Source organism: Astyanax mexicanus, chromosome 22 (genome assembly GCF_023375975.1).
Source record: "Astyanax mexicanus isolate ESR-SI-001 chromosome 22, AstMex3_surface, whole genome shotgun sequence".
In the NCBI taxonomy this organism is placed as follows: domain Eukaryota; kingdom Metazoa; phylum Chordata; class Actinopteri; order Characiformes; family Acestrorhamphidae; genus Astyanax; species Astyanax mexicanus.
In genome coordinates this window covers 22,485,025-22,512,954 of record NC_064429.1, presented here as the reverse complement: position 1 = coordinate 22,512,954, position 27,930 = coordinate 22,485,025, and the positions used below count along the sequence as shown (strand labels likewise).

General features: G+C 37.2%; 3 protein-coding genes across 4 annotated transcripts; 2 read left to right on the top strand and 1 right to left on the bottom strand.

Moving 5' to 3' along the window:
• Positions 1–1,087: 1,087 nt before the first annotated feature.
• Positions 1,088–6,010, top strand: lysmd3 (LysM, putative peptidoglycan-binding, domain containing 3). Its single transcript, XM_007253868.4, has 3 exons — positions 1,088–1,200; positions 3,120–3,390; positions 3,702–6,010. The coding sequence occupies exons 2-3, from the start codon at positions 3,127–3,129 to the stop codon at positions 4,365–4,367; spliced, it is 930 nt and encodes a 309-aa protein (XP_007253930.2). The 5' UTR covers positions 1,088–1,200; positions 3,120–3,126; the 3' UTR covers positions 4,368–6,010.
• A 46-nt stretch (positions 6,011–6,056) lies between these two features.
• On the bottom strand, positions 6,057–10,103 carry polr3g (polymerase (RNA) III (DNA directed) polypeptide G). Of its 2 annotated transcripts, XM_007253867.4 has the most exons (7): positions 9,719–10,103; positions 9,280–9,409; positions 8,575–8,643; positions 8,436–8,495; positions 8,289–8,350; positions 7,889–8,014; positions 6,755–6,937 (listed from the first exon to the last, which is right to left on the bottom strand). In XM_007253867.4, exons 1-7 carry the CDS (start codon positions 9,827–9,829, stop codon positions 6,851–6,853), a joined length of 645 nt encoding a protein of 214 aa, XP_007253929.3. In that variant the 5' UTR covers positions 9,830–10,103; the 3' UTR covers positions 6,755–6,850. The 2 variants fall into 2 exon arrangements, with proteins under 2 accessions (XP_022523363.2, XP_007253929.3); XM_022667642.2 differs by lacking the exon at positions 8,289–8,350 and having other exon boundaries at positions 6,057–6,937; positions 8,390–8,495.
• A 94-nt stretch (positions 10,104–10,197) lies between these two features.
• Positions 10,198–20,904, top strand: mblac2 (metallo-beta-lactamase domain containing 2). The gene is made up of 2 exons (XM_007253866.3): positions 10,198–10,757; positions 15,941–20,904. The coding sequence occupies exons 1-2, from the start codon at positions 10,316–10,318 to the stop codon at positions 16,321–16,323; spliced, it is 825 nt and encodes a 274-aa protein (XP_007253928.1). The 5' UTR covers positions 10,198–10,315; the 3' UTR covers positions 16,324–20,904.
• The last annotated feature ends 7,026 nt before the right edge of the window (positions 20,905–27,930 follow it).

The following is a 27,930-nucleotide window of genomic DNA, read 5'->3' as shown; positions in this document are numbered from 1 at the left end:
TATACCATTTTAACAACGTTTTTGCTAAGTAGAGATATTAGGATAGGAGGATAAGATCAAATACAGGCTTTATCAGCATCATTCAAACTAATATGAAAATATCTATATTGCTGCTTGTCAAGCAAAACACTGAACACATATACAGCTCTGGAAAAGAGGTTTTCAATTTGGTAAAATCAAAGACACTCATAATTTTAAGTGTTTTTTTCCCCAGAGTTGTATGTAGGAATGGTTACTGTAAAAAAAAAACTCAGTCAAACAATTTAATAAAACAAACATGACCCACACCTCAGGTTATAATTAAGAACAAAATATGTATCTATACACAATAAACTGATTTTAACCAAAGGGACTTTGGCTGAATCTAGGTAAATTCCACTGTCTGACATGTCAAAAACCAAAGACTTACACACACACACGCAAACAAATTATGGGATTACCTGTGTTAATGAGGAATATAACCAAATGCATTGTATTAAGAATTTTCAGTAAAACAGAAAGAGTAGGCCAGAAATGCAAAAAAAGGCAAAATAAATGCAAACGCCTAGTTCAAATTATAATAAAAATATTTAATAATATAAGATATGTAAAGATATTTTGACTGCAAAACCTTTTCTATGTAAAAAAACACTGTAGTTAATTAGAAAAAAAACCCCACTAATTATTATTATTGGCTGTAGTTATTTGCAAGCCTAAACACTGTTACAAACATAACACTGTTAAAAAAACTAACCAGACTAACTATGATTATACAGCTCTGAAAAAAAGAGACCACTTAAAAATGATTTCTTTGTTTCTTTGATTTCACCAAATTGAAAACCTCTTGCACCGGCTATTTCAGCCATTTCTCATTGCCCTCAAATGCTCTAAATGATAATATTTTCTTTTATAAATAGCAAAATCAGAGAAACTGATTCAGAAACTGAAGTGGTCTCTTAATTTTTACCAGAGCTGTAAATGAAAGAAAAAGATTCTACAAAAAAAAAACAAACAAAAAAAAAAAACAACAACAACAAAGAAATGAAAGTATTTTGACACCTTTCCACACCTGCTGTCCCCCACATGCCCCTTTACGTCATTACGCAGGAACAATGTTGACGTGGCGGAGCTGATCTGAGTACAGGAGGAGCTACTGGCTCGCAGGAGAAGAGGAGAATGGCTTAGCTGAAACTCTCAGGCGGGTTCAGCTCGGGTTATCGGGTAGGTGAACAGTTTTTTCAGCGCTGATATCACAGCACTGTTCGCTCCAGAGTGTCTCACGCTGTGGAAACACTCCTGCCCGGGGTGAACCTCGGTAACACGCGGGCTTAGCCGTGACAGACTTCTACTGTAATGCTAGCTAGCTTAGCATGCTAACGGCGCTAGCTGTAGTCTATGCTAAACAGCGGTGTTTAGTGTTGACGAGAAAGACGGTGGCTAACCGGAGCTTGCTAGGTTAGGTAGCTAGCTATCAAGCTAATATATATTGGGATCTTGGTATCACTAGCAGTAGCTAGGATATTTAGCGCTATATATTTTCGCCATATAAGTTACTTTATTGCTATAGCTAAGCTAGTTAGCTAAGCTAAAGTTCCTTGGCTGTATATTTCAGACGAAACTAGGTTAGCTAAGCCAACTAGCTCTTGGTTGCTAGCTACTGAGCTAACGCCTAACAACTTGTTAGCATACACAAGTTACTTAAGTTAACTTTAGCAACACTAGCGTTTAATTAGTTAAGCTAGCTAACCAAACGTTAGGTAGGTAACGGTTGTTTAAAGCTAAGCTAGCTAGCTTCCTTTGATGACTATGTTACTCCTTAAGAATATCTATCTAAGCTTTGTATAATCTGTCACTGCGAACTTTGGCTAGCTCTTGTAGTAACTAATAACGTTACAACGTTAGTTAGCAAGCGTTAGCTACGTAACTTATATAAGACAGTTATCTTTCGATAAGATCAAGCTGCTAGCTAATTCTGCTGACCTTTCACTGAGCTACAGGTTGGGTGTAGTTGTAGGTCTGTTGTGACTACTGTATTACAGTCCTTTTTACCTCAGTGTCACCAGTGATACAAGCAGTGACTTAATTTTTGCCATTTAAATCAATTCAATTTTAAGGTCTCTGTAAATCACTTCTTACCATTGAAATTCTAATTTCAGATTTGTTTCTAATATAATAGATCTGTACAGATAGATTGATGGGTCATACTGTCAGGATGAGATAACGTTATGTCTTTAATGTAGAGCTGGACAATATAGCTTATCAATGTGTCATCATATTGTGATACATTTTCTTTAACGAAAAGACAATAAACATTATAAACACTGACCCAACTGTATATTTCATTACAGAACGTGTAAAGAAATCATGTTTGATTGGATGGTGTGCAGCAAAAAGAAATAGAATTGCTATATAGCAGAATAGCAGAATTCAACACTGCTGATGCATATTGTCTGCGTGTTGAAATGTTATTAATGTCTTTAAATATTGTGATGTTGAATATCAGTGCATAATAGCATACAGCAAGGGTGGTGGCTTTTATAATGTTTATATCGATAGCTGAGTTGTATCGTATTGACTAAAATTAAGCAGTATATAGTAATAATGATTTTTGCAATATCGTCCAGCCCTACCTTGTAAGTAATGATGACTAATCATGTTGCTATTGGTTTACAGTAGATATCATTCTCTCTAAACTGTTATCTCTGTTATTTATCATTGTGATCATTTACAGTACCATTAAAATATCTAGGTGAAATGTTTTCAATAGTTCAAAATAAATTAGGAATTGTTAACTTAAAGTTAATGTCATCATAATAAACTGTTATGACTAGCCTGGACATTTTTTTAAACTAGTCACACATACTCTATCCCTTTATTATTTATTTTAGTTATTTTATATATATATAAACTCTGTTTTAAGTTGTAGTAATGTCCAATGTGCAATTTCACTTATCTGAAATATAAATTTAGGTTATTTACAATTTGGGTTTTAATTACTAATGCTTATACTAAATCTGTGACTAGTCAGTCAATCAGGTGCAGTGTATTGGAACAGTACATATTGTGAATCATTATCTGTTGATAAGATGCGTTTTATTGTATTTGCACTGTACTGATATGCTGTCTGCTTTTGCCAATAGGAAGAAAATGACTGGAAGGAACCAGTATAATGGCTTCCAGTCTGCTACAGTGGTGCAGCCTGCAATGGGAGGACACTCTTATATATTTGGGAACAACTCGGAGACGGAGTGCTCGGAGGAAGATGTGGAGAGCTACGAGCTTCGCTCCAGAGGCAGGGAGAGGCTTCGGAGGAGTACCTCGAGAGAGAGAATGGATGACATTGTCTACGTGATGAGGGACATTAAGGAGGGCGACACATTGATTAGCATTTCTCTTCAGTATTTCTGCTCGGTAAGTCAACTGTGGTTTCTTTTTTCTGGGTTTTATTTTTCTGTGGCTTGTCATTTTCTGTGTTTTTTGTAGCAGGGTAACATACAACAAAATTCATATAGAAAAAAGAAGTTCCTGAAAAGCTGCCTTAATAGCACTCGTGTATACTTTTTTTAAACCTTTCAACATTATACAGGCACTATACTAAAATAGTCCTGTGCTGCACTGCATAATAATAACAACTGCAACAACAATAGGCTGTAATTAACTGGATACATAAATTACACTAGACAGCCTGTTATTAACGCTTGTTTTTTTTGGTTGTGTCTCAGGTTGCTGACATAAAACGAGCCAACAATCTCCTGACAGAGCAGGACTTCTTTGCCCTGAGATCCATAAAGATCCCAGTGAGGAGGTTCAGCTCTTTCACTGAAACTCACAACACAGCTCCATATAAAAGCGACTCGCCCGGTGGCGTTCGCCGAGTCTTGGAAATTCCGCTGCCTGAACCACCTACGGACCCCTCCCCCTCCTCTTCTTCCTCTACTGACAGCGTTGAGTGTTTTCTGCAGGAGAAGGACAAGGATATTGAACTTCTCGTCAAGTCCTCCAGTCCTTCCAGGAGCAGCCTTAGCGAGGTGGTTTCTTCTTTTAGCCCTCAGCAGCCATTACTGGGAGAGTCAGAGAGGAGGCCCGTCCAGAGGAAGGACCCCTACTATGGTGCAGACTGGGGCATGAGGTGGTGGACTGCAGTGGCCATCATGCTCGTCGTTGGCATCGTCACACCCGTGTTTTACCTGTTATACTATGAGGTGCTGATGAAGTCGGATGTTAGTCACCACGCTACCGCCGAGTCCATTAGACCTGAGCCTACACATGCTGCCTTTGGTGCTCCTCCTGCTATGCCGCCGGCCAAGGCTGTTCCTCACCAGAAATCTCATATGCATCCAGTTGTTGAACTTGAGGGACCAGATCTGGGGCAGAGACAGAAAACATAAAACATAGAAATATACAAATTGGGAATTTGGACCAGTTGACATGGACCAACACATTACTTTGGTGGCATTTTTTTTTTTTTACTTCGACAGAACCACTTGAAGTAATATGTATTGTACTTTTTTTTTTTTTTTTTTAAAGGATGAGTTCAATATTGTTGAACCGGATCTCTCTCTCTATATAAAAATATAGTTGCTAGATAAGATAATATATATAAAAATGGGACATTTCTGTTTTGAAGTGCACATCAACATTTTTAGAAGGGTTTCAGCAAATTTGACTTTGTTCTATAGACAACGTTTTCTGGCATAACTCTCTGTTTTTGACACATCTTTAGTAAAAAAGGTGGGCTGCACTTCCTGCAGCCTTGCTTTTACATCATAAGCCCTATCCAGATGGGATTTGTTTCTCAGGGGGTCCTGGGGTAAATTTATTTCCGAATTACCCAGTAATTTTTGTGAGTTTCGTCACTTCGCGCTTAATAAAATAGCTACTTGTCCACTGCCATGCACCGTAATTACACTTTGGGTGCACGTTTCCATTGAGATACATGTAAACACAATAGTGAAGGAAATGGAAGAGCTACTGAACGCGATGTCATATGAACGAGAAAGCCAAAAAATCTCACTAGTCCTCCTGTTTCTTCAGTTGCAGTCCGGATGTAAGAGTTTTATCACTGAGTAGAAGTGGGAAATATTTTTCACAGACATGCCCCTGAGAAAATAATCCCATTCGAATAGGGTTTAAGATTATTAAAGACATCAGTTAATTTACTGAAAAAATAATCTTCATAGGACAGTTCAACCAAGGACCTACTCTACCTCAGATGCAGTCTAAGATTTGGAAGATAGCTAAGATAACATCAGGCTTTGCTATTGCTATTGGTAGATACTAACACTGGCAGAGTTTTTTTTGCGGGGATTAAACGGTTATGACGCATTTTTCAGGGGTGTCTGATCTGAAGATTTTTTTATTCTAAACAACTAGTAGCACCCCTGATTCCACCTTTTTTAAATTTTACTGTATCAGATTAGATCTGTAAAATGACTGGATTGGATTATACTCTGAGAATACCTAATCCAAAAATACATGACCGATACCATACACCATTTTAATTAACTAAGTTAATTAAGTTAACAGTTAACTTGATTAACTATTCTTAAAATGCATATAAAGCAACTTGATACACATTTCATATGAATGTAGATCTGATCAGTCAGTGCTAATTAACAAATTAGGTCAATTAATTACTTGAATGTTTCTCCAGACAGCTGTACATGTGCATAAATCCATAATTCCTCTGTCGAGGCATTCCTAGTGTGATTGGTGTGGAATTATAATAATGACAGTGTGTTTGGTTCAAAACTGTTGAACTCGTCCTTTAATATGAGGGATGATTTATAGACTCTGTGACACTATTATCAACCTCTCATGCCATAGCTGGACTGATTGAAATGATGTGAACAGTGCCATGTGTTTTTGAGCTTGGTACTGCTTTGGTGTGAAGTTTGAAGTAGATAGAACTGGCTCAGCTCCCACAGGCGATTGTCCTTATTGCATTTTGCACAGTTTTATCCTCCCCCATGTGAGCGGATGTATAGCTACGTAATTATTAAATGTTTGCTGTAACAGTAAACAAAAAAAACAACAATCTATTCAAAACATCACTTTGAGACGGTTGGGGTCTCTCATCAGGGATACATGCGTACACACTAATTTATTCTAGAATATGGGCATAGTTACAGAAACAAAAATCAGTATTGATGTTGCTGTTTTGTTCTTTGTTTGCTCGAAACTTTTGTCTGCCAGCTGCAATTTTGAAATCCTTATTTAACTTGTGCCAGTACACAGCAAACCCTGTTTACACCTGATCACTTAATGCACTTTGAGGATCAGGATTATATCTGGATTATATAAAGCCAAGCAGCCATGGAAAAATAGAAGTGTAAACACACCCAATATGCATTTAAAACAAATAACTAAAATGAATCTGCTTCAAGAGGTGGTCTGAGACATTGACATTTGACCACCACAACTCCTCCCAATATGTAAATTTGTAAATTTGCATAATTTCATCTCCCAAAGCAGTCAGATTGTAGTCTGACTAACCGGAGACACATTTGACTACCAAGTATACTCACATGCAGCTAATATTAAATCAATTTAATTAGGATTCAATCCAGATACTAGTCCCATTAAGTGACCAGGTGCAAAAAGGGTCAGTGATTTGAACTGTTTCTTAATTACTTAAATGGAAATTCATATTGTAAATGTTTTCTCTTGACCATGACATTTTTGTTCAACAAGGAATTTGAGCAGTATGTGCCTTCGGCCTATAGACCGTAGTTGCAGTTTGAAAATAAATGAACTATATTTTAGTACCTGAATCTCCAAATCTTGTTTGTACTTTAATACACAATTGCACAGAACATAGATATAAGTCTCTTTTAAAGAACAGAATACAGAAAATGATGAAGAATACAAGTCAGTATGTGGCTTCATCCATATTGTCATCACTGCCAGCTCCGTAATCATCACCATCTTCAAAGTAGCTTGCAATGTAGTCATTCTCCTGGAGGGGGGGGAAGGAATGCAACATTTCCCAGATCATTCCATAGTGTATTCACAACAGTTAATGATTGTGTTCCAACATGCAGATTTGATTTTGTAGGTTAAAAAAAAAATATATATATATAATATATAATTCATAATGTGTGAATATTAAATCTTTTTAGGTATAATTATAGGTACACTAGAAGGTAAAGATACAGTGAACCAGGCAGTGAACCAGTTCCGTTGGACTCTGCTACACGTCCTTCCGCCCACATAACCCAAGCATGGCATCTGTAATGTTGCCCTAAAATATTATTTTACAGGCAGCACGATGATCAGAACCTTGCTGAGTTACAGAATCAATAAATCAACCAAAAAGGCCATGTAAATGTGCCATCTGTCCACTCACCCAAAAAAACTCACTGAATACAATCTACGTCACCTGGAATGCACATGTATGTATGTTTGCTTTACAATGGATTTTGAAAAGCTTTTTCATAGAATGAGATAAATGTAAAATATGGAGTTTATAATGGACAGTAGAGAGCTTATGATAAATACACTGGTTATTATGTTAATACTTTAACTGAAGATAGCAACAAAGAATACCTCTGTTAGTAGAAATGGTAATACTACTAATTACTACTACTACTACTACTACTACTACTACTACTACTACTACTAATAATAATAATAATAATAATATTAATAATAAATACAAAAGTAATAAATACAAAAATCTAGCTCAGTTTGATATTGCGGTTTTTCAATTAATGAAACAGGGCTGTATCTGTTAAAAATACTCAAAGCATATGGGGCATTTTTTAGAAAGCGATTAAGCCAGGTTGTACAATATATAACTTTCAATAGGGGAAAATCTCCACTCAAAATATTGTTTAGTCCAAGACTAGGCTTAACCCTGTCTGGAAAACTGTCCCATGGTGTTTAACAGTCATTACTAAGCTTTTACCTCCTCAAGCTCTTCTTCATCAAACTCCTCTCCTTCAACTTCCTCTTCATCCTCTTCACCAGCCTTCTTTTTGCCACTTTCCTCTTTCTCCTCGTCTGATTTATCATCCCCTTTCTTCTCCAGTTCCTTTAAAAACAGACCAAATGGATAGAGAATTGATCTATTCTAATTTTAAGAATTAAATTAATACACAAAGAGTGGTTTTCCTGACAGGGTTTAAGCCTGGTCATAGATTTTCTTTTCAATGTAAAAATCCCTATTTAAAATGCTGTGTAGTCCAAGTCTTAGCTTAATCCCTGTCTGGAAAACTGTTTTAAGGTGTTTGTAATTTTCAAATCCATTTTAGACAAAAATTAAGAAAAGAAGGCAAAACAAATGTAAAAAAAAAAAAAAATCTTACATCCAGTTTAGACAGTAAGACCTCCTTATCATTGCTCGAAAGTGATTTGGATTTCTTAGAATCTGTAAAAAGGTCATGTTGTTGAGAAATGGCACTCATACCGTAACATCTGACAAAAATGTACACATGTAAATGAAGTGCATGCACCAGTTTTTCTTATGATTTTCTTCTTCTGGGGCATGAGCTCCTTTGGAAGACGGTTCCAGTCTGCAAATCAGATTGAGACAAAATTTGTTTATATGAAATCAAACAATCATACACTTGGTTTAAAAGGTGAAGATGATACCTGGTGTCCATTCTTCATCACCAATTTTACTATATTCCTTGACGTATTTTTCCTTGTACTTTTCAACGTCTGCAAAAAAAAAAAAAGGTCACAAAATGTCCAAACACCTTTCACAGCTTCATGTTTAAACTATAAAAATATAACACCAGTTAGTCCAGATAGGTTCAGTTTCACACTGCAGTTTGCTAAGCAGAATAAATAAGTTTCCTACATCCTGTCATCATTATCGTCAGTATGTCAGCTACATCTCTCTATACTTCACACTGTGTTGCAGAATGTTTTCAGTTCTGCAAGCTGCCTTTCCAGGTGTTGTGCTGAATTACCCCTCTCTGCCAAAATCAGACTCCCTTTGTGTGCATTACCCTCAAATGTCTTTTATTTTTGTTTGTGAATAAATGCATGTAGTTAATCTACAGCTACAGTAAATACAGAGATCACCTGCCTAAGCATTTGCACCTCTATTGTTGAGTACCTGGTTCTTTTTCTTCTTTTTTTAAAGGCTGATAATACTCTTAAGTGTTATACTGTTTTACACTGAAGAAGAACCGGACCACAGTTCACAACCCTTACAACAGAGGTGTGAAGGGATTCCGCACCTCTCTGCCTGCTGTTGTGTGGTTAAAAAGGTTTATCTAAAGTGCTGCAGCTGTACAGCTGCCATGCATTACAGCTTGCTGTGATTAAATCTGAGAGAGCGTAACTCACTGTTCTTGCTGGAGCGGGGCTTTATGTTGAAAGGCAGGCCTTTCATTTTCCCTCTGATCTCTTGTTTCAGAGCCAACATGTAGTCTTCAGCCTCACCAGCCTTTAGAGGCACAGGTTTGAACTCGACTTCCTGTAGAAGAGATGCAAAGTTTGGGACTGTGACGTAGCATCTGTGTAACCAGGCACATAATAAAAACAATATATCTCGTTTTAGCATTGCCTTCTCAATATGTAGGTGCACAGTAGGGTTAGCATGAGACAGACATTCAGAACACATAATTTTTTCCACATTTTTAAATTCTTACAAACTTTCAAAAATGTATTTTATGGTGTTCAAACATTATAAAGTTTTTGAGCTAAGCATTTAGCAGCCAGCTTAAATGAACCTTTTAGAATTCAAACAAAGGAGACAACAGAGGACTATAGACTATAGACTCACAGGGAACATGGGTCGTGGGCCTCTCTGGGTTTCAGGCATGGATCCTCTGTTGAGCCCCAGGGCCTCTATGTTGAAGGTAAAGGCTGCTACTCCCCTGCCTCTCCCTGCCATGATGGTCCTCTATATCTCTTTCTTTCTTTCTTTCTTTCTCACTATTATTCTATTTTTATTAGCTACAACGTCCAAAACAACTTTTTTTTAGTAGAGTTTGAGAGTAAAACGTCGTTCACATGATTACAGAATGTATCCCTATTTTTCACAGCTTCAACAGATTTTTTCCGAATATCTTAAATGAATTTCAGAGGCGTTGAGAGCGTGCTTTTTATATGTGAGCTGAAGAGTTGGGCGGGGCTTGTTCGAGTTCGTTTTACCAATCGTATTTCAGCTTGACTCTGCCTCGCGCACCCACGTCCTCCAATCAGCGCTGCCCTGAGAAAAGAAAGGGGCGTTAACCGCTGCACCGCCCTCCTGTTTGCTAATGTAGCTAATGTCATGGCTGCGGGCGTCTGCTGCAGTGCTCGGTAGCAGGATTTCTGTTGGAATATCGCAGTTTTTCGGCTGTTTAATCGATTTTTTTCGCAAATAACGACAGCGTCAATGTCTTCAATGGACTGGTACGCTCATAAAACGCTGGATAACGGCGTGTTTTGGATCCAGGAGCGCTTTTACGAGTCGGGGAACAGGGCTAACATCTGGCTCCTTCGCGGATCCCACCAGGACGTGGTGATAGACGCCGGCCTGGGCTTACGGAGCCTCCCCGAGTACATCAGCTCCAAAGGCCTGCTGGGGGAAGACGCCAAGCGGAAAAAGCCCTTGCTGGCCATCGGCACGCACGTCCACTTCGATCACTCGGGTGGGCTGCACCAGTTTCAACAGGTGGGCGTGCACGAGGCCGAGGTCGATGCCCTGGCCAATGGAGACAACTTCGAGACGGTGACCTGGCTGTCTGACCGCGAGATCGTGGAGAACCCGTCCCCTGGGTGGACGGCCAGGCGGTACAAAGTGAAGGCGGTGATGCCTACTCACATATTACAGGAAGGTGTGTCACCTAGCTATGTAGCCTATCATTAGTGTGGGCCAGCAGCATCTTAGATTTTAAAGGGGTTATTCAAGCATGAAAACCCTGAATAAACTAGATAATCAGGACGGCAAAGCTGGACCACGTTGGTCTCCCAGCATTACCAACATTACCAAAATAAAATACATCATTAGTTCCCTCTACCCAGCTGGCACACAACCGACCTTCAACGTTGAAATGTGGTTGAAATATGACTTAAGTAAGCTCTGTTGTTGTTTCAACGTTGAAACAACGTTACATCGTCATCATTTAATGTTCAATGGTTGTGCTAAAGTTGGAATTTTAACGTAGAATCAACATAATGTCCTCAACCTTCTCCCTTTTGAATCAGCATTTTACATTTCATCACCATAGAATTTCTTTTAAAAATTGGATGGAGGAATGAAAAGGTGTTTTATTTCTATTTTAATTTAACATCATGTTCATGTATTAATAGTTTTACTGTTTGTAGTGTTTTTGAGATCAGATGTTCAGTAATCAGATTGGTAGTGTTGGGTAACTTTCTTTGTACTCAGCTTTACTACAGTGATGTAAGTTTATTGTTAACACTTTGTTAACCATAGGATTTTCTAATTTTAGTGAGCTATGGTTTATAAAAGGTTAAACGTATGACGTTGAAACAACGTTGCCATATCAACGTTGATTCACTTTTCAAAAACAACGTTCATTCAACGTCGATTCAACCATAACATCTATGTTCATCAACGTTGATTGCCAGCTGGGTAGTTAACCAGCTAGCTTATCAATTGGCTATATGGTATGTTTTTATCTAGATGTCCAGAATTTAAACTGTTTTTTTTGTCTAATAGTGGGAATCACGGGACATATTTACTATATATCACGTTTCGTTGGCCACGATAAAGATATTTCACTGCATCAGTGTTACTGAAGAGGAAAAAGTACTCCTAAATAAGCAAATACCAGATGTTTCACAGTCAGTTTCACATAATTTGACAACCAATATTCTTCACAGCTAAATTATCATATTGTTTTGATTAGTGCCACTTTTTGGAGTAACCAAGCAGCAACTTTAGTAAGTCAAGTTGGGGGGCGAAAAAAATGAATAAAATATAGATATTTGATGCTACATCATTGTTATAATACAATACAGTCGAAACTATACAATACTAGTGCATCTCACTATAATTGAAAAGTAACTTAATTTTAGTAATTCAATTCAATCTGTGTATTACACACAGAGTGATCTATTTTAAGCGTTTATTTCTTTTATTTTTGATGGTTATTGCTTACAGCCAATGAAACCCCCAAAATCAGTGTCTTAGAAGATTAGATTATATAAGACCAGTTGGTACTTTTGGCAGTGTGGGCAAAATCCTGCTGGAAAATGAAATCTGCATCCTAATCTCCATAAAAGTTGACTTTGGACTTGATATAACACAGTGGACCAACACCAGCAGATGACATGTCTCTCCAAATTATCACTGATCATTAGTAAATTTTACATTTCATTTGAAAATCAAGGGAGCAGAGTCTGGAGAAAGAGTGAAAAGACACACAGTCCAAGCTGCTTGAGGTCTAATTTGAAATTTTCACAGTGATGGTTTGTAGATCCATGTCACCTGCTGGTGTTGATCCACTGTGTTATATCAAGTCCAAAGTCAATGCAGTGTTTTCCCAGAAAATATTGCAGCACTTCATGCTTTCTCTTTATGGAGATGCAGATTTTATTTTCCAGTAGGATTTGGCACACTGCCCACACTGCCAAATGTACCAATTGGTCTTATATAATATTGTAATTTTCTGAGACATTGATTTTTGGGTTTTTATTGGCTATAAGCCATAATAATTAACAATAAAATAAATAAATGTTTAAAATAGATCACTCTGCGTGTAATGCATCTATATAATGTGAGTTTCACATTTTGAACTGAATAACTAAAATAAAATAACTTTTCATTTATATTCTTTTTTTTTATGCACTAATATACTGCAATAGCAATATATATTTTGACTATCTGCTAAACCCATCTGAAACTAGCCACCAGCAGAAGCTAGCTTGCAGCTAATCATGGATTCTTGTAGGCAAATACTAAGATGGTTGTAGTGGAGTAGATTAAGGTTGTTTCTGAGATCTGCTAGAGCAGCGTTAGTGATTACTGTATTAGCCTTTTTTATCTTCTGCTGATCTCAATCTTAGCAGACCATCAGGATCAAATCTAGATTGCTATCTGTCTCAATTTCCTGACCCTGGATATTCTTCACAGAACATTTTAGTGTTTTCTCAGCTCTTTAAAAGCCTAGTGTCACTCTTCAGCTCTCTAAAAAGGCTGTAATGAGGTTAAATGTGCGTGTTTGAGCAGAAAACCCTGAAATCTGCAGTACAGGCGTATTCCATGTTCAGCTCTGGGAAACAGAGCATCGCAGCATGACTTCATTCTGACCCGCCTTGTAAGATCTGGAGAGGAATCAAACACAATCAGATTACTTGCGCTTGTCTTAAAAGGAGAATGCCTGTGGTTTGAGAACCAAGTCTAATATGGCCTAATGTGATTTCTTTATCTGTCTGAAGGTGGTGTATTGAGGTGGTGGGCTACACAGTTCTACCAGAGAAAGTGCTGCAAAACAGTGTAGCTTCCAGTGCAAGAATAATAAATATGCCCATGATATTATACTTTATTTTAGCCTTTTTTGTTATAGGTTCTGTAATATCCTTAGCATAAAGTGCTTGAAACCCTGATGGCTTATATGACACTACAATGATATCACAATATTTTAAAGTATTTCTAACAATAGTCCAACATCCTGGCAATAGTATTGTGTCAGACCATATTGGACAGCTGTATAATTTTATTAATTATGCAGTTGGATTAGGGCAGGGCAGATAATTAAAAATAATCAAAATTGAAACTGTGAGCGATATCTTGACCATTATGTTGGTGGATTGTTTCATTTTTTACTTTAAATATTGTTAATATTTCCTCATTGTGTGTGTGTTCATGCATGTCCCCTTAATGACATACTACTGTGTGTGTAGTTTCATGAGCCTGCCCTGTCATCTTGTACTAAAGAACAATACAGTATATGTTGTTATTTAAAGTAAAATATTCAGTTAATTGTCATATTGATTTAATGTCATATCACCCAGCACAAATTCCTGTATTTCTAAATCTGTAATGCAAATATATAATGCAGAAAAAAAAACATTTCCAATATCGTACAGCCCGAATTTCCAACATAAAGTGTGATTTCTCTAACCATATCAAACGTTCCTGTGTAGTACGCTCTTACTAGCTTCTCAAGTTGGCAATAAATGGGATAGATAGTAACACCTTGTAAGATGGTAATAATAATACCTTCAGAATTCAAAGCAAAATGCAAATTTCAGTAGGGATGTATTTAAGCTCATCTGCCATCACCTTTATCATCAGTTAATTTCACAGCACTGTCATACAAAGCCGAAAAAAAAAAAAAAACCAGCATGGCCAGCCCAAGCTAGTCAGACTTGTTAGGCTTCTTGACCAGCCTAGTTTTTAACAGTATAAGGTATGTTTTTGTTTCTGTTTAATAATTTAGCTGGTCTACAAGCATAATTAAGCTGAGCAAGCTAAAAAAGGTAGGGATGCACCAATGTGGGAATTGTGGCCCTCTGGAATCGGATCAAGAGGAAGATGGATGATCACAAGCCATCAAACCAAGCTGAACTGCCTGAATTATTTCACCAGGAGTGGCATAAAGTTATCTAAAAGCAGTGTGTAAGACTGGTGGAGGAGAACATGCCAAGATGCATGAGAACTGTTATTAAAAATCAGGGTTATTCCACAGAATATTCATTTCTGAACTCTTAAAACTGAATATTAATGTGAATATTAACTTTTTTACTTTGCATTATTTGAGGTCTGAAAGCTCTGTCAGCATGTCAGCAAGTGTTGTCTTTAAATATTGGCCATATCAGCTTACACCAATGATTTCTAAACAAAGCAGTTATACGCAGATACCAATATATTTCTGATTTCGTCATGCATCCCAACAACTAGAATGACCAAGTTCTACCAAAGGCCAGCTTAAGCCCTATCTGGACGAGATTAGTTTCTTAGGGCGTCCTGGGGTCATTTTCTTTTTAATGGGGGGGTCCTCTGTGATTTTATTCCCGTCCGGATTGACCATGTATATGTTTTTCTCAGACGTCCTCTGAGAAAATTACAGGCTGAATTATCTACTGTTTTTTTCGCTGAACTCTGTGGTCCTCTGGTAATTTTAGTCCCGTCCGGAGGCACATCTCTGAGTTTCGTCTCTTTGCGTTTAATAAAGTAGCTATTTGTCCACTGCCAAGCACCGTAATTACACCGTAATGGCACGTGACCATGAAAGCAAAAAAATCTCACTAGTCCTCCTGTTTTTTTAATTGCAATTACAAGAGTTTTTATCACTGAGAAGAAGTATGAAATATTTTTCACAGACATCCTCCTGAGAAATTAATCCCGTTCGGATAGGGATTTAGCCTACTACTATCTAGTGTAGAAATCCCTGCGCTCTGTGTGTTTATAAAAATATTAGTAATAATAGTAAGTTAAGATTATGTACCAAACTCACATTTATGTCTCAAACTCACATATTTGTAGAATGTGCCTTGTAGGGGAAGCAGAGTTGAACAACACTGACTGGATATTCCCCTCAAAAGTACAGTGATTGTCAGTAGGGCTGACAAACAGCAGTAAAGAGTTTTACAGATGATTTTGAAATGTGGCTGATTAAAAAAAAGTACAAAAGTACATTTAATGCTAAGGGAAAACATAAAAAAATAACCTGCACGACTATGCGTTACCAAGTGTGCCTGGAAAGGTTAATGTGGCATGCAGCTTTACACTTGATTGGTATTGGAGATCAATCTATCAATCAAGCTGAAAGATCTGCAACAGATAATGGGCCCAAAACACTGATAGATCCTTCAGTAATCTTCTGAAGTGTCTTTTTTTCATGTACCTAGTAAATAAAAGCATGCACAATGAGTTTTAGCACTTTAACTCTCATCTCCCAAGGAAACAAACCACCAAATTTCCTCTTTCCCTCCCCTATAAGAATTCGTGGACAGGGCAATGCAGCTTGTGCTGTGTCAGTGCTGCATTGCAGTCTCAATATCCAGTTGCTGCACTCTCATCCTGTTGGTTTTCTGTCCTCATCCTCAGGTGATGTCATCAACCTCGGGGACCGACAGCTCACGGTGCTGCACATGCCAGGCCACTCCAGAGGCAGCATCTGCCTCCATGACAAGGAGAACAAGATGCTCTTTAGCGGTGACGTGGTCTACGACGGCTCCATGATCGATTGGCTGCCCTACAGTGCCGTTGGCGACTACGTTCGCAGCTGCGAGAGGCTGGTAGAGATGGTGGACAAAGAGGAGGTGGAGCTGGTAATGCCCGGCCACTATAACACTTTCGGAGCCAAGAGGCTACACCGCCTGGCTACCAACTACATCTCCAGCGCTGGAGCCTGCCATAAGGTCTCCACCTGTGCAGTGAAATCTGTCGCCAGTCTGGCACTGCGTTTCTCCAACTCCTGCATCTGTTAGGAGAACTTTAGGACTTTATGCAACAATATAGAAATAAAACATAAAGGTGTCGCAAATGTTCTTGGAAAACCACTTTTGGTTTTCTTAGGAACTGATTTTAGGCACCTTTATTTTTTTTTAAAGAGTGAATGCAGAACACTACCAGACAACTCGCCTCAATACTGAGCAAACCACTGAGCAATATTGTTTAATATATTCTGAGCCTTTGGTGGAGTGGAGAGAAGATGGTAATATATACAGATTAGGGGTTTTGCTGTGTACTCAATTGATTTGGATTTAAAATCAATTAGATTATTAGAACTCAACAGAAGAAAATTATATTATACCATCACACAGGGTTCGTACGGTCATGAAAAACCTGAAAAAGTAATACAATTTGAAAACAGCAATTTTTCAGGCCTGGATAAGTTTAAGAAAAACAAAAATACCCAGAAAGTTTTGGAAAAATTATAAAAAGTTGGTCTACAAATCTTTGTGTTTCAGTTAATCGAAGAAGATCTATTTTGAGCTAACAAATACATCAGCTCTCAAGATCTGACACACATTGTAATATTACAAAAAATAGCGTCAACAGTTTATCTGATTCATTTAAGACCTGCTATAATCAATTTTGATTATAGTTTTAGTTTATTTTCCATGTTTACTGCACTGATGTTTTAAAAATCGTGTGGTCATGACAATTTGCCTTGAAGGCATGGAAAAGTCATGGAAATGTATTGGTTAAAATAGGGTATAAACCCTGATTATAATTTTATGGCACCATTTTACATTATTTACACCTTAATTAACTCTAAATGTTACACTCTGTAACCCACACCTTAAATTAACTAAATTAAATTAGATCTAACCCTAAACCTCTTGAAAATCAAATGAGACTCAACAGCACTTGAGAGGTTTTTATGATTGAAAAATAATCGAGTTCTACTGATGTAGAGTCTTACTTGGTCTATTCAAGCCAATATCATCAGACAACCAACTTGTATCGTGATTATGCCTAGTACATAACTAATTTCTGGATATTTTAGTATTATTTATTGTTTGAAAAATGAAATGCTATATTGTTCTTTTGCTACAAAATTATCTTCCTAAAATAATTTTAAAGTAATTTGTAAATCATAAGCAAAGCAGAAGTTTACTTTGTATGTGAAATCTAAAGAGAGTACAACACTGCCATCTAGTGTCTTCCATCAATCCTTGCATGTAAAATGTAATTTAAAGAGCTATAGTTACATTTTTATAATTTATTTATTTATTTGTTTTTTTTTCTCTCTTTTTAATTCACACGTGCTTCATGACTTCATGACTGAGCACTGTTCGATTCTTTTGACTTGAAATTTCCTCAGAGAAAGTGTTCAGGTAAGTTATCTCAGCTAAAATTACTATCCTTAGCATTTAGCATTTAGCTTCCTATCCTTAACATGCAATACATAAAAAAAACTTTAATATATTAATTAAAATCAAGCTTTTTAAATTGAAAGGCTTGCTTTCTCATGTTTGATACAAGTTAGAAGTAGTCTCCTGTTTGGCAAATGCCTGGTTTCTACTGGAACTGATGTACCTATAGGATGTCTCCTCAGTGGCTAGCATTTCTCCATGTAGCTTTCCTGTTTTACAAAATGGTGTCCAAACGAAATGCAGAGGAGTTAGCATTCTTCAAGCTTTAAAAATCCAAATTATTTGAGTACACATCACTTCCACAATCTTCCGCAACCTTACTAAACCTTAAAAACCTTAATAAATATCAAAACAAACAAAAAAGTGCTACAGTATTGTGCTCAGTATGACTGATAAAGTAAAAGTAACGGCAGTTGTTGAATATAGCATAGAACGATAAGGAAGCAGGTTTTGAAAGTGTTCGAATATTGTGCAGATGTTTTGTGGATGTTTATACAGTTTGTGAGATGTGGAGATGTTCCAGTAGATTGTTGTGGATTTGGAAGAGAGATGAGGGGTGTGATGAAATGGTTGTAGTTAGCATTTAATAACTTTTGCGTACCGAATTGAATGTAGAGTTATTTCTGTGTTTACTCTGACTGAGAGGGAGACCTAAGTGTCCCTCAACTAATGAAAATGGCATTTAAGAAAAATGAGATTACAATAAGAATGAAATATGGGTTTAATAGACGGTTTGTCTGATGCTAATGTCGCTAACAGTGAAAGAAAGTAGCTAGCCAACAATAAGCATTACATATAAATGGCACTAAACTGACTTGTAACTTCTAGCTGCTGTTTTTATAATTGTTAGCGACATTAGCATGTATGTCTGAGGTAATTATTTGAACAAAATGGTTTTTTAGAACCAGGAACGAGAGAACATGTACAGATTGACAATCTCTGAGCTATATTTACACTGGTCGTTCTTTCTTAAATGTCTGAAAAGCATAAAAACAAAGTTAAACTACCTGAAGTAAGAGAGCGGGTGAAGCTTTTTGCTTATTTAGTGTGCCAAAGCTAGCTTAGCATACACCACTTGAGGAGCACAGCCACTATCAGTAAAGTAAAAAGTAAAAATGTCTGAATGGTGGTCAGCAATGAAAAGCATGAATATATGTATCAGTATTTAATAACAAATTATAACTTGAACACTCTTCCATTTTTAGCATTTTTGACTGTTTTCACAAGTGTGATTTATTGAGTTCATTGTAAATTGGACTTTTAAGCTGCTATTGAGTTTTCTTATAGGTTATAAAAGCTAATATACATTCCTGTATGTCCAATAGTTTGTAGACACCTGCTCTGCCAGTGTTCCTTCTGAACTTATTTAATATCAATTATTAATATCATTAATATCAATTTTACCCCCTTTTGCTAGTTGTTGGAACATTGTTCTGAAGATTTGATTGCACTCCACCACGTACAAACTTTTAGACATATTTAGTGGATGTTTTTTCTTCTTCTATATCTTCTATATTTTACAGCTCTGGAAAAAAATTAAGAGACTACTAAAGTTCTAATTTATAGATATCTGTTTAAATACATTAAACGTTTGATTCTCTAAACTATGGACAACATGTCGCCCAAACCCCCCCCCCCAAATTTTTTTTAGAACATTTCTTTGCAGAGAATGAGAAATGGCTGAAATAACAAAAAAAGATGCAGACCTCAAAATATGCAAAGAAAACAAGTTCATAATCATAATGTTTTAAGAGTTCAAAAATCAATATTTGGTGGAATAAACCTGGTTTTTAATCACATTTTTAATGCATCTTGGCATGTTCTTTTCCACCAGTCTTACACACTGCTTTTGGATAACTTTATGCCACTCTTGGTGCAAAAATGCAAGCAGTTCTTGGTAAAATCAAAGATACTCATCATTTTAAAGTGGCCTCTAATTTTTTTCTGAGCTGTATATACTGAAATGTATAGAAACTGCACAGTGAGTTTATTCGCCACTTTTTGTTTCTAAACATATAAGCACAAACATGAGCCTGCCTTGTTTTCTTAACATTCCAAAGTAGCAGCATTTATCATGCAAATACATATAATGTAGAATTTTATAGCAAACAGAAGGTGAACAAGAATGAATGCAGTGGGTCTAAACAGTTATTAAACTGCTTATATATTATACAGTGGCATGCACAATTTAAGCACCCTTGGTCAACATTTAATTTAATTTCTATCAGAATAAATGGTTAAGTTTATTAAACAGTGAAAAAAAAATTCAAACGGCAACTGTTAAGCATGGGGGTGGCTGGATCATGGTTTGGGCATATTATTGTTGCAGCCAGTGGCAGGGGATCCACTTTGCAGGTAGAGGGAAGAGTCAAGAATCAGTTAATATTTACAAATTATGGAAGCAAACCTCCCAACTTTTGTTTTGCTACCGTTAAAGCTGTTAATCAGTAAGAGACAGCAATGTGATGTATATAATAACAGAGGGGCTATAGTTTTAATGTACTGCAATGTACAGTATTGTGATATTGTACCCAAAATGATATTCTTATTCTGTTGAAGAAAAAAATTGGAAAATTGTCATAATGTCATAAAATCTAATTAATCTAAGTAAAAAAAAAAGTTTATGTACCTAAAGACAACAGATCACTGCCATCTAATATTAAAAAATCTGCACTTGAATTTGAAATTTGAACAGTAAAATATTTTTTAACCAGGGTTGCTAAATGTTTTCATGCCACTGTGCTGTGTAGAGAAACTTGCCTTACATGCTCACAGAAAGTTGCGCTTTTCTGTTGCCATACTCCTTCATGCTGCTTTGTATTATACCTAAAATAAATGATTGATTAATTAATTATTGTGAAACACATATTAACCATAGACAGCACATTTCACAAAGAGAAATGAGAACATGTGTACTACTGAATGGAATATTGAAAAGTGTATGTAAATAATAATTATATTAATGTGTTCTGTACTGTAAATGCTAAAGCTTGTATATTGGACCTTGTTTCTGCTCAGGAATCCTATATATGTATTCAGGTGCTCTGAGCAGAGCCGTATCAAATACCAACACCGTATTCAGTGCCTCTCCGAGTATTATCCAACTAATACCTCACAACGCTGTCGCTGCAGCTGATGGAATATGCAGGCACCTTGTTTCACAATATACTGGCTTTCAATTCTCAACCGTGTCTCTCTTTATTCTTCTCTTTCTTGTTTTTTTTTAAATTAATTTTCTGATTGTAACACTACATGCAATTTTATTATGGTAATCATTTTAGTTGGTAATTATTATTATTATTATTATTATTATTATTATTATTATTATTACGTTTATTTAAATTTACCTGGTAGTTCCATTTACATCAAAATGTTTTTGCAAGAGAGTCATTAAAACCTATAAAAGCTTAAAATTTGAATAATTAGACACATGTTTAAAAAAAAACAAAAAACATTTCAAACTGATATTTTAATGGTGTGTGTTTTGTACTCCATGCTGGGATACCATGACAAAATATCTGAATTTTAATCATGAACATGTCCCAGCACACTTCTGCACAGTGGTTTTCAGAGTATTGTCCCAAATACAATAAACAAATAAAAAGAAATTATAAAAAATAATTATTACTTTTCATTTTTTAATTTTGTATATATATTAAAAACACATTTAAGTTTTTTGTTTATGAAAACATGTCTGGCCAGTATTCTAGCCCCGATTTTATTGTTATCTGTGCCAGTGCCACAAAAAAGACTATATATATCTCCAAAAACAGAAACTTTACAGTACAATAAAAATCATTTTTAATTATAAGTGAGAGTGAATGTAAAAAATATATATATATTCTTATATAAAAATATCATTTTTAAACATTTATAACAGTACACTTTTTTTACAATTGCACATAATAAAAAAGTCAAATTTATATTTTATTGCCAATTTCTACATTTAATAACTGCTTATGCTATCAGCAGAAATAGCTACACAGTAAATGTGAATATATCAGATATTTGCATGATCCCAGAATTGCCTCAGTCATGCACAAATGTCAGTTAATAACCTCATTAATCTCCAAACAGCAACAACTGTATAACACGGACGTGAAGTAAATGTAAAAATATATTATTTTAAGCCATTTAGAGCATTTCTATTAGCCCATTACATTCATGTAAAAAAAAGGAAAAACTTAAAAATAGTAGCAACAATATGTTAACAGCTGTGTTCTTACACTGCATTCACAAACACTATTTGTATTAGTTATTAATTGTATAAGTTGGGTATATTCTGTGTGAATTTGGTTGAGTGTGCGAATCAGATTTTTTTTGTATTTGTTTTAATACTATAATAAAAATAAATAAAATAATAACAATTAATAAAAACAATACCACACAACAATAACTTTTCAATAAATTCATATTACTATAGAAAATATCTAATCAAAGCTGCCTAGAATCTGTTTCTGCCATTTCTGTACTTTTTTTTTTATTAATCTACACTTACTTACTTTATTATTTAATCGCCGTCTTTAAACATTGTTTAAATAAAAAAACTCAGACAATCTTTTTTTATCTGAATATCCTGCATAACTTTAAAGCATTTATAAAATGATGAAGAAGTTTTACTCTATTGTACTGCCCCAATCTCACCACTAGAGGAGGACATTGACTTTAGTTTGACTAATTCAAGATTCAACATTCCAGAGCAAGAAATCATTAAAATAGTATACCATCAGACAAAAGACAGTGTGTTTTGGCTGCGCACCACTCATCTTATAATTCCAGACATTTATAAGTTGGCATGCTTCTCATTTTTAAAAGCCGACATTTTCTTACATGTCAATAACCGCGAGCAGGGTTCCCTCCGGCTAATCATGATTGATTGGGTGTGACATTAATTTCCTTAGAAAACTCCTTAAATATTTTTTGGCAAACTTCAGCTCTGGCAGCGTCATTGAAATCCATACGTTTGGCAGGCGCGCGACGGCTTTGAGATGGGGAGGTAATGTTTGACACGGCTCTCAGTCAGGAGAGACTGATGGCTGTTGACAGATGACTAATTATATCCAGGGGACTCTTTGTCTGACTTGCCTTGGGAGAGGTAATTACTGTTATTTTTAAAAGGTGATAGGGCTCTTATGAAATGATGATTGGGTTACCGGGGGAAACGGAGGGAAGGAGGAACTGGAGTGAGATTCTGGTCAGCTTATGTGACAGGCGTACCAATGTGTTTCTGCTGCTTAGCGCCTGATTTAAATTGACATTGGCTAAATATTTGCAGTAATGGGCCTTATATTCATTCATGGTTAAAGCTGATGTGGAGGACTTTACCCTGATTCACTTCTACAGTGCAGGTTCCTACACTCATAAAGGCATAGGGGCGTTTTCACACCCTAAAGTCTGGACCTGAGTTTTGATGCATTTTTACAGTGCAGGTTTCCATGTCAAAAGAACTTTGCTACGTACTGTTGTTCCATCATCACCTACCTGGGCTGTGCCTCCTAATACTTGCCACTGATTAGTTTGGAGAATGTTGTTGTTTCAGCGAGTTGCTTTTCCGAATCTGAATCACTTTCTTGCATTCACACCACAAAAATAATGCCTTAATCTACAGTTATGGTAGATAAACTACTAAGAAAAGACTTTTATCTCAGATAACGATTAGTTAAGCATTAGTTAATGCTTAGCATAAGCATTAGCAAGAAAGTAAATACAGAAAAAAGGTCCTGTGTTTTGGGACAGACTGTATTTTTCATATTTTAGCGTTGATCCACAGCAGAGATGACATTGGTCAATAACTGTAGTGAATATTAAGCGATTACTGTTTTCAGACCTGCTGAAATGTCAAAACATTCTAAGAGTACTTCAGAGGAACATTCTGAAGTCAGCAGAAGAAAATAAGGATACATAACAAAACCAAACCAAAGATGAACCCATAATGTTTATATTCATAAAGAACGAACCTACTGAGGTCATGCCCGCAAAGGATGTGATGCCACTGAGCTTGCTCACCATCACTTTCATATAACCTAGCCCTGAAAACAATTGAACTGTGATGTCTCTTTGTGTTAGCTGAAGCAATAGAGAGCTGGTGACTAATGTGCCAGCCTCCCCTCAGCTGTCCTCCTCTCCTGCTGGGTGTTTCTCCCCTCCCTCCCTCTTCAGTAACAAGCCGCCGTGTCCCGCAGGCGGACAGACGGACGTTTGATGCACGCTCGGGCCGCAGGGGAAAACCACGGTTTGACATTCAGCTGCACCCTGCATTAGCTGCTAATTGACAGGCCGCTCTCTGGCCGCCGGTGAGTGTGGGATGGGGCCGAGCTGAGGGCGGAGGAGGAAAGCGTCAATCACGGCGGGATTCTGCGAGCAAGAGGCCCGTGGCCGAGTGGTAATGTGACCTGGCCGGAGCGGCCTCGTCGGGTCACCGAGGAGAGGAATGTGACAATACAGTTAAGATCCAGATCTGCAACAGCATCTTTAGGCAAGTCTGCTGCATGCTTCACAAAAAAGTCCTTTGCCAGACATGCACACTGGTAGCCCTCTAGGATGGGGGTCTCAGAGTCTCCTCCTGGAGATCGTCCAGAAGTTCCGTCCATCTCGCAGGTTTCGCCGTTGATTAGCTGAAGATTTCACCTCCTTCACCTAATCAAGGACTTCAGAAGGCAGTAATTAAATTGGTGCTTCTCGATCCTGGTGCTGGTGAAGCACTGCCATGCATATTTTACAATTCCCCTGCCCCCAAAACACCTGATGCAACTAATGAACTAATTAACCAGCCCCTTCTGACATGAACTGGGTGTGTTGGAGAGCAACACAACGAGGTTGTGGTACTACAGGGCCAGGATTGAGAAACTAGCAATTAGATGGCTCAATTGGGGTTGATTGGGGTTGGTGCTTGTAGACTGCCAGAAGGTGGGTGTCCAGGAGCAGGGATAGTGACCACTGTGCTTTTGCCTTCTTCATGAACATTCGTTTAACCTCGTAAGTTTGTAAGATGACCTCTTTGTACTGGCACCTTTCAAAAAGGTTGGGATGTACATACTATTAGATCTTATGATATGAGTGATTTTGAAAAGGACCAAATTATGATGGCTACATGAAAAAGTCAAAGCATACCCAGAGCATCATCACACAGGTCTTGTGGGTTTTTCCCAGAATCCTTTTGGCCAATGAAAGGAGAAATGTTGAAATTTCTCCTTACATGTCAATCTGTCTCACACTCTGAGATCTAGTGAGATCTAGTGATCTGTCAGCTGCGTAATCGTTTTACAGATGTTCTGCTTAGGTATGGGTCAATCTGGGATCATCACCAGAGAGAGTTCCTACAAGGGTGACTTCTAGTAATGACTTTCAGCTCTACAAAACGGCCTCTTTTATCTTTCGTCTCTCTCCTTCTCTCATCCTTTTTCTCGCTCATCATTAGTGCCACGTGACAGGGGTTGGAGATTAATTAAGCAGTGGAGAAGGGGAGTCAGGACGGGCTGGGGATGAAATCCCTGTTGCCTGTGAAAGCAGGCGTTGGTGTCTAGCCTGAACGTGCCAGGAGAGCGTGGCCCTGCCGGCAAGGGAAGTGAAGTCGGCCAGGAGCGTCTGGGAGTCTTCCTCCCTCGTTGGCAGGGATGTCCACGAATGTGGATGTCCTAACAATGCTTCCAGCCCAAAATAGCACACAGGGGCAGTCAGTTCCTCAAGAGTGATTCACCTGGATCATTTGGATGCTTCCTTTTTTTTAAGAGATTGAGGCTTGTTCATTCGTTCATGTGTCCTACCAGAGTATTGTCCTGATTTGGTCTTTCGCATTGTTTTAAATACAGTAGTAAACATCCTTTTTGCTCTCCTATTTTGGCTGCTTGTGGGGTGTTGAAATTAGCAGAGGAGATGGTTTTGGCCAGCTACGAGCAATTTCCACTAAACGAGAAGAATGGGGTTTAACGTCACTGAGCAATGCCAGTCTTATTGTACCCACCCGATGAATTGAGCTGACAGGCTATGAGTTCCTTGCCAATTATTGGCAGCTTTACAAAATGCAGAATTACATCATGAGGATGTCTTGATTAGCCTTTTCTTTCGGAAAAAAAGACAAAAACAATTTATCATTGTTGTCTAACAACATTTACGTTACAGTCCCCGCGAAAAAAACCCAATCTTGTAGAACTGAGAACAATGTACTGGCAAAGGAAAAGAGACTTATTGTGAGCATATAAATCAGACACAAGAGGTTCTGAACGAATGGTACTTTCTGCACCATCGCCATCAAAAAGTAATTTCCTTCGACTAGACCCGGGCACAGCTGAACAATGAGTCTAGAGGATTAGACGGTCATTCTGTCTTGGAGAAAAGAACAAGTCAAAAAAAAAAAAGAAAAAAAAAAAGAAATCCACTATTCCACTGGTTTGCTAAAGCTAAAGCTGCCCACAGTTTCATCTCATGGATTTCTCAGTCATAATTTCCATAAAGGGGGGGATTTTACTTTCATGATACCATTTCTCTTTTTCGCCATCAGACATCACGTCACCCCATTTCCTTCTATGTTTTTCTGGCAAACGCTCGCATTTTTCTTTCCTTTTGGTTTCTAGGTGATGGCTGATTAAATAGGCTTTAACCTACCTTAGAAGGGGTGGTAACCACAGACAAAAACGCTGGAAGCTGTTAATTAATGCACACAACTAAATGAGAAACAATTCTCTCCAGTGTATTCTATGAAAAGATAAAGCTGGAACATTTGTCTACCCAAAATTTGGCCGCATTTCTTTCTTTTTCTTTTTTTTAATATTATTATTTTCATTACACCATAAGTGGTTTTGCTCTTCATTAGCTTCTTTTGTGGTTCAAGTAGTCGTTGAGCTTTTTTGATTTCGCTTTATTGGATTTTTTATTTTTACCAGCTTTTTATACATTTCCACGGAGTAAATTAGACAGCTCGCTGAAATGAACTTTTCAGGTTTCCATGGAAATTACACGAGGGAGCGAGCGAGCGCACGAGAGAGAGAGGCACGGAAAAGGTCTTCGGAGAAATCCCAGAAGCCACTGTAGAGCCGTGATGTTGATTTGCCTTGTGTTTACAGTTTGCTTTGAACTTGCTTTGTCTGCCATCTGAAGTACTGTATATCCTCCAGCATAACGTAGCCAGTGTCGGTCTTGGTGCTCCAGTTTCAACAGACGTTCCATCAATACATAAAAAAAAGACCTAAATGTTTTTTTTTGTGTGCTTGAAAACTCACAGATCTCAATTAGAAGACAGTAAAGAACCATCCTTTCTTTCATCCATCCATCTTATTCACCTTTTGAGGCACTATGGTCTCTTTAAGAAACTTTTTTTTTTTTTTTTTACATTTTTTTCTCATTTCTTACTTTGTGATTGTGTTTAATATCTGGTGAAATTATATGAAATGTTTTTTGCTCATATCATATTTAAAATGTAATGTATTCTTGAGTAGCTACTGCTGTGGACACTGATTTTAAAGTAGCTAACTCTGCTAACCCAGCATTTAAACAGGCTTATAACATTATTTTATTTTATTATATTAATTTTTGTAATTTTTGTATTTTTAATACGAATTTTCAATTCATATAAGACAGTGCAATTTTGTAAGTGTATTTAAAGGTTAAATCCTTTAGAGGCAACTCTATTTTCTCCCAATTTAGCTAGGTCAATTTCTCTTTTTCGCCATCAGACATCACGTCACCCCATTTCCTTCTATGTTTTTCTGGCAAACGCTTGCATTTTGAGCAGCCTTGAGTAGCTACTGCTGTCGACACTGATTATAAAATAGCTAACTATGCTAACCCAGCATTCAAATAGGCCCATAACATTATGGGTGTAATTATTATTTTTTTTATATACGAATTTTCAATTTATATAAGACAATGCAATTTTGTATCTAACGGCTAAATTACTTAAGCAACTCTATTTTATGTAATTTTCTTCCATTTTAGCCTGGTCATTTATCCCACCTATTCAGCTGCTACTCAGCTGTTGGTGATGCCTCCTCCGACACATGTGAAGTCAGACTCCACCTCTTTTCCAACAACTGCTGAAGCAGCATTACCGAGTAGAATCCGAGTGCACTCGGAAGAAAGCACAAAGCCTCGTTTACGATACGTCAGCTCACTGACGATCACTATAGGAGAAATGAGGGGAAAGAGCGCCATCTCCCCGCCCATAGAGAGCATGGCCAATTGTGCTCTTTCAGGGCCCCGGCAGCTGATGGCAAGCTG